This window comes from Acyrthosiphon pisum, chromosome A2, assembly GCF_005508785.2.
Source record: "Acyrthosiphon pisum isolate AL4f chromosome A2, pea_aphid_22Mar2018_4r6ur, whole genome shotgun sequence".
NCBI lineage: Eukaryota > Metazoa > Arthropoda > Insecta > Hemiptera > Aphididae > Acyrthosiphon > Acyrthosiphon pisum.
The window spans coordinates 7,447,159-7,461,581 of NC_042495.1; the positions used below are offsets into that span (position 1 = coordinate 7,447,159).

Sequence of the window (14,423 nt, forward strand, 5' to 3'; positions counted from 1 at the left end):
GGGGGGGGTGAATTAATGAGTTAAAAATTTCAAAGTTTATTTAAACAATTAAGTTTCTTTTAACTCAACTGTAGACCTACACAATGAGTTACTGCTTTTATAAATAACTTTTAACTCAACAATTAATATATTTTGTTTCATGATTATAATATGTAGTTAGTAGTTACTAATTTATGTATATATATATAATAGTGAAAGTAATCAAAAGTGGTAATCTTTGTTACGGGTTGGCTCCGAACGTACTTATTCAATCGTCGAAGTTTTTTTTTTAAATTGAAGAGGATCTCAGTATCTCATGGAGCTGGTTTTAGGCATACATTTGGTGTGCGCGCGCGTTCTATCCACTGTATATTACAGGAGTAAACGCTTGAAAGCATCAGCGACTCTGACAAATATAACACTTTCAATCAGGGGTGCCATTTCAGTTTTTTTTTTAAGATGTGCAAACAATTAAAGAGGCCAATTTTTTCCCACCTCCAGGCCAATCGTTAAAAAAAACGTTTTTAGTGTTTTCAGTTTTTCATTACAGATTCATTACAGTATCAAAAACATACTTAATAGGAACATATTTTTATAGTTAACACATTACATTTTACCGTTCATACATTCTGTGTATATACTGTATAGTGTATAGTAAAGATATTTTTAGATAGAATAGATGCATATTATTATTATTATGTATTTTGTCTATCAGTAAGACAATAGCCACTTACCATTTACACATATTTGTGTGTGCCAGTGGATAAAGTGATACCGATATCAATTTATCAACTATCAAATTAAAGAACACAATATTATAATATTATTTATGATTATCAGTGAATAGCTGCGGTGCATGCACAATTAAAGATTGGCAAACTGAAGGCCATCTGGCCATAGTATTAATTAGGCCTAGGCCAATTGTGGACAACAAAATTTCAGGGTGTGCGAGCGCACACCCTGCCCCCCCCCCCCAAATGGCGCCCCTGCTTTCAATCCAATGCATCTATACTACATTATACATTCTATATGTAATATATATAATGTGTGAACGCACGTTCGTCAACGGATAGTGGTGGCTCTTTTATCAGGATTAAGATAGTATGTTGCCCATCGACTACGGTAAAATAATAAAATTACTTAACGACACTTTTTTGCTCGCACGGAGCGCTGCTATAATAAAACAAAGTGATATTCACTGTACTGGCTTTCTTATCACAAGTTGATGGGCATTGGGCAACCTTACTATATCTTAAATTATGTCGCCCTATACATTAAACCTTATATTATATACCAATGAGTTTGCAAGTTCTGTAAAAATGTATTAGTAGAAGTTTTCATTTCTGTCTACCGTATACGAAGATGGTATATAATTCTTAAGTTTTTTTTTTCGTGTTTCACATTTTAAAGTTGTGCTTGCACAAGTATTTTTGCACTCAAGTTGATCGATGGAAATTTTTATGTTTTGAATAATCATAATATACCGAAGATTAAATAATGAATTTAACAATAAGTGTTGACTTTTAACGGACAACGAAGTGCACATGGATCAACTGGTCAGTTAATAAATGCGATATAGTGACATTAAGTTTTATCATTCCTAATACCTATAAACCCCATTTAAAATATATTTTGTTTAGTTAAAATAATAATTGTTTTAATTGAAAAAAAAAATTATATTTGGAAATATGTAAGTATTATTTCATAATGTTATACCACTACTTATTCCTATGTATTTCAAATATTCTATAAATTAAAGACTGTTAAAGTGTTAAATGCACTATTTCTGGGTTACAACAGGGATAAAAACAATTGATATTTTTCGAAGTATCAGGCACACGTCAACTATAATAATATGATAATATGCACTTGTAAATATCACGCCCGATACGGTGAAATATAGTGATATCGTACACAAATACTGTAAAATATTATGATATCGTTACGCGTGCGTACTACGCGAATAATCAATAAACCAGATTATGTACCTGCTGCATCGTAATTCGTATAGTGTCTACTGTCTATTATTATATTACGGTCTAGCCGCAATTGCGTACGCGTTTCACACATCATACCTATAATATGTTACTTATTATTGTATTTACAGCAGGACGTCGTCGCGGATACGATGATGGTGATGATGATGATGATGACGATGACGATAATAATAATAATAATAATATAACAATAATAATGAAAATAACACGAGATTATAATGTAATTACACGACGACGACTGAAGAAAAATCAATTACGAGTAAAACGCCGCATCGTCGGGGTCGAGCAGGGGCGGAAAACAAGCCGTGAATAAACCACTGCACGTATCGGTGGTCGATCACCATTTCGAACGGGCTCGTCGATAAAAAAAAATAATATACACATAATATAATATAAATAATAATACGTTATAATGACAAATAACGCTGTGCACACACACAAGCGGGCGAGAGGAGAGCACTGCAGAGTGCAGCGGTGTGGTCGCGCCGAACGACTACGTCACGTCTGTGAATGGAAACGTGCCGTTCATTGATCATCATTCACACCACATCGGTGCTATATCGCTCGTATTATTAGAACACAGGGCGATTCACCAAACACGCTCCACCTCCCCTCACTTCGCCCTGTTTAATAATATACCAAGTATAATAATTTTATCATGTAGTGGTATATATATAAACATACTGCACCTATGATGTCATGCACACTGTACCTACATTATATACTTCAACAACACTGTATATATATCTACTTGCGAGCAGTAGTCGAGTCCAATGACGTCGGTTGCACGATATTATACCTATGTACATTGTACAGGTATACCTATATAACGTATAATTTAATATTATTAGGTATATTATATAGTTGACCCGCGTATACGGAAAATTGACGTGCAACGGTTGCGGCCGCGGGAAAAAATTCGATGAACAAAACCGAATAATTCGATACGATGACCGCAGTTTACAAACCGCGATTTATTGAATCCACTCACACACACGCGCACAAGGAATCAACACGTAATGTCCAATATTGAATTATAGAGCACTGCACACGACGAACGCGCGATCGGGCACGTTCTCGAGTAAACCGCTATCGCGGGCAACAGGTGTCCAACGACGACGTCGGAAACGAAATGAGCTCACACACACACACGTCGTTGCCAGTAACCCGGTAACCGGAAACATATTATTATATTGATCAACTAAATATTTTGCCGTATACTTTCTTCTCTATATAGAACTAAACGTCTTGATATTATATTAACGCATGTTCTCGATCAATTGCGTTTTCGAATTATCTGAATTTAGGTACGCTATTAAGAATGGTTTCTGTCTATACATTGTGAATATAATATAATATGCATTCGCAGAGCCATGGCTATTAAGAATACGATATTATGATGTAAAGTTGGTTTATGAGTTTGTAACTTAAGAGTTAAAAGGCAATGTTTAAATTTGTTATATTATAGATTTGTTAAACAACTTATAAATTATATGTAAAAAGTTACATATTTTCTTTGTTTCATATAATAAACCAACTTTTTAAATATTTTCATTTGGAAGTTGACAACAATAAACTTTTAGATATAATAAACATTTTATTTTTATTTTTCATGGAAATGAAATATTTCAAGAAGATAAATTTCATGACATTTTAAAACCCTAAATACAGCTAATACAAATAACATAGATAATGATGGGATCGGTGGCATGCATAATAACATTTGTAGTATTGTTCGCCTCTATAAAGTTATCATGCAGCCTAACCTAACCTAGGTATATACGTCGATTACGTCTCGTCCATCTCTGAAATTCTGAATTAAGGCGAATTTTCCACTATGCTCGTATGCGTGTACATGCAAACAAATCTTTTGCTGTGATTGGTTGGTTAAGTTCAGTTACCACACGATTAACCACGATACTGTGTTGTCGGACATACCTAAACATTTTTCGTGTACACGGCAAACGTGTAATAGTGGAAACCCACCTTTAATGTACTAAATGTAACGACTAACAAGTAACAACTGCGGTAGAACCTCCTTCGTGTCATGTTTCTAACATTTTCAACACTAATATTAATTGTCTATATCATAATATTATCATCGGACATTTAATTACCACGTGTCCAAATGATGAAAAATTTGATATACGAATATTCGATATTCGTATTTCTACTTCATGGTTATACCTACGCCTGCAGGTTAGGTAAGAATCGTGCAATGCTCAAAAGTATGGTTCGAAGAATATAACTGCTGTATGAAAACATGGAAAGAAACACCAAGAAGATGTTGTGGCTGTTTTTTTTTTAAATAATAATTGTATGTTACCCTAGGATTTCGTAGGATAAGTGTATAATAAACCAACGAATGATCATTAAATTTTAATACGGTGATAGATATTTACATATAATTAATAATTATATAAACTATATCAAAATTATGTGATAACAGAGGGGTATCATATGATACTTCGTGCATGAAGAGGTGTTATGAGCTCGGACTCCTTGCTGGCACTTTTTATTTTAGGAAGCTACATAATCAAAATCTGACTCTACACAACTCTATATCATAACACATAGGTAAAACACAAATCCAACACTTTAAATTTGACCAAATTTTAAGAGATTTCGCATATATTTCAAGATTCTATACATAATATTCACGTATATTATATACCTATATAGTTGATAAATCAACCCTAAAAATTCCAATTTTTATCAAATTAATTAAATTTAAAAATAAATAGGCTTCACGTATCATCTTATAGTCATTTATATTTTAAATCATTATAGCTGATTTCATAATTACTTTTTATTATGTACTTCTATTACAATATATATAATATGTAATATTTATATTTAAAGTTTAGATAAAAAAAATAAAATACAATATGATGTTTTAATGAGAATAAAACATATTATAATGCATATATTTACATATTAAATCACCTATAATGTGTATTAATTTTTGAGTTATAATCGTGCATTTTTTCTATAAAAATGCAGATTAAATTTATCTGTATATAGGTACATATTAAAAATTGCACATTCTAAACTGGAGATTATTTAAATTTTTTAGAGTACCTAAGTCCTACATAACCTATGCGCATACACTCATAGCTCTTTGTTTTTTATCATACCTACCTATACTAGTTCCGAACCCTGGTTATGACACTTGTGGTGCACTGCAAACCGCATAGTAACAATACATAATATTATAGGTACAACACATAACAATACACGTACAAGTACCTACGTGGAAAATAATATCGTTCCTATATATTATAGTATTACTATTATTATTACCATATAATCTCGGGTCCGCCACTTGACCGCGACCAGATCATAAGTATACGATATAATAATAAATAAATAATATATCATAATAACCGCCGTGGAACGTGATCGAAACTGCGTTCAAGTATATTATAATATTATCCGAGACACCAGATGTGTGCAGTATTAAAATAATAATAATATGATATCGTAGACTAGACGCACATCACACCTTTTGGTAAGAAAAAAGAATGATGACGACGACGGTAATAATAATAATAAATAAATAAAGAGAACACTCGTAACGATATTATCGGTGGTCAGTGCGGTTTACCGCACCACTCCGTACACACGTCACACATACGTATTATTATATAATGTATAATAATATTATGAATGGGACTGAGAACTTAAAAATCTCAAAATATGTATGAACTCCTCTGCACTCTCAAAAACCAAAAATGTGCATTTCAAAATATAAGCTCTAAAAAAATTGTATCCGAAGTAAGTTATATTAAAAGAAAATATTTTTGCAAAATACCATATTATTATGTATAGTTAATATGATTATGTATTTTTCAAAAAAAAAAAGTTATAACATTTTACAAATTTTAAAAGTTATCTAAAAAAGACTAATAGATTATAATATGATATTATATTGCATAAAAATAATAAATCTCGCATAACAAAATATTATTTTAATTCATTACGTACTTCATTCATTTATAAAAATATTTATCATATTTTATAACAATGGTGTTTTTAGAATGTTTGAAAAATTGTATTCATTAAATTTAAATTTAAATTTAACTTCTTAGATTATAAAAATAACCAGATCAATAATTACTAGAAATATACAACTAATTGAGTTACATTAGTTACATACAAAAGTAATTTCTAACTTAACTTCTAACTTTCTAACCACGTCCTAGCCGTATAATATGTATGTATACAGATCACTCGCACATTGATCTGGGCCCGTCTATATGTGGACAAATATATATATATATATATACATAGAAAAAATACAAGTCTTCAGCCTATAATAATATCATTTCGTGTTTCGGTGATCTCTTCAATGTACCTACCGCTCTATATACGAGACGCGCGTATAAACGGGTTTATAATCGTATAAAATAATATATACGTTGGCGAGTAAACGAGGCGATACGATTTGTGACTCGTAGGTAGGTATAGGTATACCTACTATATATAATATAATAATAATAATATTAATAATATGATATATTATTATTATCGTGATTATTGTTGTATAAGATCGGCCGTGTAATTTGACGTGTTTGTCCACCGCGGTACGTGGCTCAGGCGGACCGTAGCCGGACGTGCGTCTGATTTTCGGACCGCAACGACGACGTGCGACGCACTGCGCCCATCGCACCGGCAATCCGTCCCCGCAATCTCTGTTTTATTATATTGATGTTATAATAATATACCGTGAGACCATCATCACCGCCACCGCAGAGTTGAATATAGAATATGTTATTCAACGGTCAATGTTGACGGACCCCAGGCACAAAAAAATCGACACCTCTAAACTATATAGACTTAGAATTCCATTTCTTTTCAACATGCCATTCTATTCCACCGTGGGCCGTCATGAACTTTTCTTAGTGGACTTTCCGACTTATATCTTCCGAGCCGAGGAGTCCTCATCACGGCACAGGACTGCTGCACGAACTATTGGGCGTAGGTGGACAAGTCTTAACGAAAAAAATTGTATTTATTGAGTATGCCACACACCCCGCTATTTAAGGGGTTTCATATAGGCAATTGAAATGCCTGAAGATTAAATCCTTCATAATAATATTATAAATAAGTACATACGTTTTAAATTTTAATAATACTTAAACTCAAAGGATAGTAAACGAGTATGTCAGCTCGTTCGAGATTTGATTTTGGTGCATCAACATTTTCCAAAAAATTATCTACCTACCGAATTCAAACTGCTGCAGCATATCATGAGGAATCATAGATATTATGTTTTTGGGTATAGTGCAGTGGAAAAATATCTAGTAGTAGGTACGCTAAATTTTGCTAGGAATTTAATTTGTTTAAATAATTATCTATTTAGACTGGATACAAGGTTTTTTGTTTATGACCGAGTTTTCGTGAGGTTTTCATTATTATGGTAACTTATTATTAATAAGTTGTCAACACAAATATATTTATGATTCATAGATTTTCCTTGTAGAGGAAAAATAACGACTAGCGTTCCATGTTTTTTTAAATTTTATTGTTGATTTGCGTTTCTATGACAATAAACAAAGCGTTACGATAATGGGTTGGAAAAAAATAATGTTGTACCCATCCCAAAAACGTACTATGTTAAAGACGGGTAGGCATGGTCAGTGAATCACTCTGTCTATATCCGTGAACCTTAATATTATTGAGATATATTTATTCTGATGTTTCGATACTTATAAGTTATAGTTGTATTATAATATTATGCTATACGCAACACGTAACACTTGAATGCGTTCTAAAATAATAATATACACCTCACGAATTATACGGTTACAGTGAAATAAAAACAAACGCATTCCAACTTCCAAGTGTGCATAACATAATGATAATATACTATATACATAATATTATATTAAAAGTAGGTACTTATCGTTATTATAATAATATTACACGCTATATAAACTGCGTCCGATTTCTGTGTATAAAATATAATATTGTATAATATACGTATACGATAAGCGACAGCTATGTAGGTGCTCACAAACGCGTGTGTTTTTACATAGGACTATTAAACTATAAGGACTAAGGATGGCACAGTAGAAATATAATATGATATTATTATTATACGTTATGTTACACATAGGTACACATAATAATATAATATCATATGTGCACCATACGTCATAAATAAAACGACGATAAAATACAAAATGCCATAGAATATAGTATTAGGTGTTATATATTATATTGTTATAATATTTACAGTCGAAATTCGTTACCTAGGCGTTTCAGCCACGGCTAAGAAAATAAAAATAAATAGAGTACATATTATACTTATTCGTATTAAATCAATGCACAAGCGATCGGTATCCCGTCGATAATAACATTATTACGATTTCAATAATTACATTTTACGTACACACCGATCGAGTAACGTCGTTGATGAGATCATCATTAAAGCACATTATATAGTACTATCGAGATAGACTAATGATATATTATACACACAACTCGATCGAAACCAACACACACAAACACTCACGAACTTAATACAATAACCATATTAATAACATAAAATAAAATCAAGCATAAAATATAATATACGTTTCTACAACGTATATTGGTACTCATATAATAATTATAATAATAATAATAATAAAAATAATAGTAGTGATAATACAAATAATAATAATATAAATAATGTATAATATATTTACAAAAACTGAAAACATAATAAATTACCGTACGATATCGCACCAAATCAAACGATAGCAGATATTTCGTACTTTTAACAAATACCCCCTCGGCGCTCTCCCCAAAATATTGTATTCCCTTGAAAATCAAAATAAAGTTATTAAAATGTCATTCTAAAAGACACGAAAATAGTTGCTACGTCAAACATTTTATACATGACAATCATTAATTATAATATTATAATAATAAAATTGTGAACTTTTGTGATAGTTGTTCCAAAAAATAAACACGCAAAACAAAGTATATAAAATAAACGAAAAACCACGAAACTTGCACTGCCGCGGCTCTAACAGTCTAACACATGGGTGGATATCGGGAGATAGGGGACTTATGCGGTCCTAACTCACCCTCTCCCCGCCCAAATTAAGAAAAGATTTACGACTACCTACATAGTCTATTTATTCGGCCTTATATTATGTATAAAATATCAAAATTTATAATAAATATAGGTACATGGCTGGCGATTTTGATGCTCTTCTGCACGAGTCGTCCGCCGCACTGGATGGCAATAAGCGTTCAGCAGGTGGCAGTGAGTACGTGGTGTGGCCACGGCCGCAAAAAGTTTACGGATCACCACGGCCGCCACATGGGATCGCGGAGGGCGGCAGCGGCGGCTGCGGCTGCGGCGTCTTGCTGCAGAGTCGGTGGGGACCGGCCGAACGCAGGCCTGGTGGGTTTGGGCCTGATAACCGTATGCGGTGGGCCACGATTGGATGCGTTCAGGGCGACGGGTTTTAGCGTCGGCGAGGCGGCGGCGATGGCAGCAAAGTGGACGGTGGTGCCGGTGGTTGCGATGTCGCCAGCGACGGTGCTGCCAACTGGGCATGGAAGCGCGAGGACCGTCGCGGCCGCGGCTGACGGTGGCGGTGTTGGCGGCGTGTTGTCGGGCGGCTGCGGCGGAGTTCGGTCTTCACTGGCGGTGGCGACAGCCCGCTTGTCAGTAGCGGCCATCGCTGCGGCCGCGGCCGCGGTGGCTGCGGCGGCGGCGGCCGGCAGTTGAGATTCGAGCGCGCGGGACACCGACTTGGCCAGGTACTCGACCAGCCGGCGGCCGACCACAGAGTCCAAGCCCGGCAGCGACAATAGGAAACTGCAAGCTTCGCTGGCACAGTGGCTAAATCCTTCCTGCGGACAGACAAAAATAATAATTAAAGTACACTCGACAAATATTTTGGCCTAATTTTGTGTGTAATAAGAAATTCGTTATTATGTGTGACGTATATTATGAAATATTATAAAGCGTGTTACGACCAAAATTTGAGACGTGTAGCTGGTTATTTGAACTGATTTAATTAAGGAACCCTGACGCCCTGTGGCAATGCAATTTTGTACACAAAATACACTCTACGGGAATAATGTTACTGTTCTGTAGAATCAACCAAATTTGATAATTTGTTTTGAACTAATAATATAAAACTCCGTTTTTCAATATTTTAATCTCAAACTTTATAATAATATGTCTTCAAAAATAATACAATTTTAATCGTTTTTTTTTTATAAATGTCCATTTTAAGTACCTATACTGTTATTTAAAATAAAATAAAAATCGGAGTTCGACGTGGCCTGCGAAATCTTCTTTTTTTTATATAATAAAAATAGCTATCAAAATCCGACAATTCTACGAGGCCTGAGAATTATTCCCGTGAAGTCATTTTATTCGATATAATACACCTTATCTACCACCCCTAAATAGGTATTGGAGAGTAGATTAAGGGAAAGGTATTATAACTAAGGTGGCAACTAAAATATACAATTTAATTTTCAAATTTTATAGAATTTATTGCAGAAAATTTGAAAAACCGGCTCCGGGTCCCTTAATGACAAATTACGACTCGTAAATTCTTTTTCAACATACAAACATAAATAATATTTGATGAGCTCTGTTGTTATGGCTATGACTAAAATGTTATTAATTATATACAGACTTAGGTATAAAGTAAATAGTGACCGATATTTTTTTTACTATCGACGTATATTTAAATTTTAAATAATATCTATATACTAGGTAAATAGTACATTTAAATTATTTGAGGATGTAAACTGTGATGTAGAACACGAAAAATTTCAGAAATGTTTTTTACACCCTGCCTGAGTATAATGCGGAACAATGAACTGCAGCACCTGAGTTGTATACATTACGCATTTGTATACGGTGAATGGTGATATTATTAAATTTTATAGAACGCCACTCGTGGTGATAACTCACACTCTCGCATAATAATGGTACCTATTATGCGTGTACCGTGTTTATAATATAAACGTTATTTCGTTATAAATGTGTAAACTGTGTTCAAACTGTTTCTCACGCGAACTCCCGACAATTATCACCCAATTTGTGTCTCCTCTCCTCTCAACGCCCACACAAATCATTCAACAGAGACGACCGTAAATAATGGCCAAAGTATTTCTGAACTGTATTTGAAAGGGAAAAACAATTTTTTGTTTGTTTGTTATTATTAGTAATAGATAATAATCTATACATAATATAATCATGATATTCATATAATATAGTCTACTTCAATACATTTTCATACAATTCCGAAGTGACTGCAATCCACTAGTCATCAAAATGTGACCTTGACCTAATAAAATATCACACTTATTAAACTCTATATTATGCGGATGTCTCCGGATGCGCTCCGGAAACTTGGAAATATTAGAAGTAGGTACCTACTTGATTCACACGTGTTTTATTCTTCAATAATAACCGTTATACCGTTTGGGAATAAACAGTGAATATGATTTATATAATTTTGTTTAACGTTTTTTTTTTTCATATTTATCGTAATAAGTCTGATCATAATATCTATATTCTATATAATATAATAAAACAATACTTTTTTGTATTTTAAATACATTTTAATTATGAAACCAAATTAAATTATGGTCATTATATTTTTTAGTTTTTTAATGTTAACAATAAGTATCTATATTATGTATTTATTTTTATATTGAGTGAAAGTGTATGAGATATAATATGCTGAAAGAATATTATTACACTCTAAAGATTTTATATTTCATCACGTTAGATGTTGCTAATTTGAATTAGGTACACATGAAAATAAAAATAGTACATTTTAAATTTCACTTAATCTATCCTATATTAACCTAGCACACAACAAAATTGTATAATATTGCGATTCAACAATTGATAAATTAAAATTAAAACGCATTAGGTATGACAAACGAAAGTGACTCTTAAATTTATACCTATGTAATTTGTACGATACTTAATGTCATAAAACGATAATGAACCATAATAATAGACTTAAACATAAAATTAAACATAATTATTGTAAACTTACTTGAAATTTATAAGCTTCTTCTACGGGATCTCTTCTAGTAATCTTTTGAAGATGTTTAACGGTAAATTCCAAAATGTCTGCCTTTTCGAGTTTATCGACATTTTCACCTTCAGCCTATAAATAAAATTAAAATGTCATTAATTCGGTTTTTTTTTAAATAAAGTAATTATTATTATATAGTATTATAATATTATTATGTCCTTTCACCTCTAAAGCAGAAAACATTAGATCCTTTAACTCATCCAAACACCGGTTGATGCGAGCGCGGCGCTTTCGTTCCAATAACGGTTTTGTTATCTGTTAAATACAATAATTTATAATTATTATTGTGATGTGAACTTGAAAATAAAAATGCATTACCAAAATAAAATATAAATATATGTTTGAAAAAAGTTTCAAAATAAAAAAATACATAATATTTCCTCGAGCATTTTAGTCGATTAGGTAAGTCGTTTAGTCGACATAATTATATACCTGCTACCTGCAGCTACCAGCTACAAAATACTCTATGAAACACGTGACTGTTCGTCATCTATTATTATCAAACTACAAACTACAGAGTGCACACTATACACACAACAGCATCATTCACAATTTTAAAATCCACACAATTCAATTGCAACCAAACATTTACACCAATATCTTATATTGTTATAAATATTATGTATTTATATACAAAACCTTTTATTTTCAATTTTCTCACGTTCCACACACCTGACCACAAATACGTATAAAAGCTAAAAAAAAAAAAAGTTTGTTGTTTTTACTAGCATAGCTTTTGTTAGAATAATATATTAGATCCACGGACGGTTAAATTAACTTTTATTCATACGTTGAATAAATACGTCTACAGTGTCTCGAGTGGAGTGATAGTGTCATACATTTTCGATCTAACGGAAAACGTACGGTGGATTTTATAGACAATTTTATAGAAACGGTCGGGAAAATTACTTAGTCCTCATATTACGACACAATTCAAACAATTTTTGATCGATAGTTTTATAATTAATTATCCGTGCGTAGTAAAGTATATAATTTAATTTTACTATTTACCGATATATGGTTGTATTTTGTGCGTGAACGGCATATATATTTCGTATATATTTCGTATAATATTCTTATAACACTAAACGACTATTGTGGAGTACATATAGCCTTAAATATGAAATGGCATCATGTTGTCTTAAAAGGAGGCAACATGATGATGGTCGTAAGGGAGCCGGGGAGATTGATTTAAAGAAAAGTCATATTATACGATAAAATGTATAGTATTCAAACAACATCATCACGGCAGAATTTATATATGACGCAGTTCTAAAACTGTTGTAACCACATGGAGGTTACGAAGAAAAAAAGGATCACTTACCTTTCTGTATGTTACGGTCCGCGAAATCGGCGACGGAGTAGGCGAAAACATGACGTGGTCGAGTTGGTTGAAAAATAAACAAATCCGACGGACGAATAAAACAACAACAATTTATAGTATTAGTATACACCGTCGCGAACGAGAACGCAAAAATAATAAACTATAATTCTAATCGATGATCATAATAATAATAATAATAACATCGACAATCGACAATCGACAATTGACGAACACGCGAGTGCGAAATGCTCGCCGGATGACGGTGGGTAACGGACTGAACCGGCGGCGGCGGCAGTGCCTGTTGCCCGTCTCATTCCGTTGCCGCCGCCGCCGCCGCCACCGACGCGCTTCTTCCTCTTCCGCCGTCGCCGTTACACCCCTTCTAAAAATATACGCACCCCTCCGCCACCGCCGGGGGATGATCGGCGCGCGCGCCCCCGACACACGATCTCAGGTCGCGCGTACCCCTCGCGTGCGAAACCCTCTCGGGAGACCAATCTTTCGGTTCCCACGGATGCCGATCACCCTCCTTCCAGCCACCCCCCCCCCCCACACGAGCGCGCGCGCGTAATTATATTATTCCGTTCGTCCGCACATATAACGTAGGTAGGTAGGTAGTTATAGGTCTATAGTTGTATAATTTATAGGTGGCGCGCGTCCCCTACAGCTTCCGACTCCCCGCGACGCCACGTCTCGATATACAGCGGGAGACACTGTAGCTCGGGTCACGCGCTTACAGTACCCCGGAAATTCGGAGACTTCGTCAAACGGCCACTGTACATTAATATAATAATAATATGTAACGCGGACGGCGTATTGTTATTGTTATTATTGTTGTTGTCTATATTATAATATATTGTATTTTACAGGACGGAAATGACTTTTTGTGTGTTGTATGTATTAGGTAAATACTGCATTACACACATATAATATTATAACATTTAGGTACAATATTATATTATATTATGATAGTATGTCCACAAAGTGTGTCGGTGGTGGGAGGAGCAACAGAATCGCCGAAACTTATACTTTATGTACTGCGTG

General features: G+C 33.8%; 1 protein-coding gene across 1 annotated transcript; it reads right to left on the reverse strand.

Annotated features, from left to right (window-relative positions):
- Positions 1-8,175: 8,175 nt before the first annotated feature.
- LOC100165000 (enhancer of split mgamma protein) lies at positions 8,176-13,665 on the reverse strand. Its single transcript, XM_001949165.5, has 4 exons — positions 13,380-13,665; positions 12,221-12,310; positions 12,014-12,127; positions 8,176-9,833 (listed from the first exon to the last, which is right to left on the reverse strand). Exons 1-4 carry the CDS (start codon positions 13,428-13,430, stop codon positions 9,279-9,281), a joined length of 810 nt encoding a protein of 269 aa, XP_001949200.2. The 5' UTR covers positions 13,431-13,665; the 3' UTR covers positions 8,176-9,278.
- Between the last annotated feature and the right edge of the window lie 758 nt (positions 13,666-14,423).

Excerpts from the sequence above, each read along its gene's own strand:
- LOC100165000 (XM_001949165.5), bottom strand. The coding sequence starts at position 13,430 with ATGTTTTCGCCTACTCCGTCGCCGATTTCGCGGACCGTAACATACAGA. Across the intron at positions 12,311-13,379 it reads GGACCGTAACATACAGAAAG|ATAACAAAACCGTTATTGGA; the intron begins GTAAGTGATCCT and ends TGTATTTAACAG. Across the intron at positions 9,834-12,013 it reads AAGAAGCTTATAAATTTCAA|GAAGGATTTAGCCACTGTGC; the intron begins GTAAGTTTACAA and ends GTCTGTCCGCAG.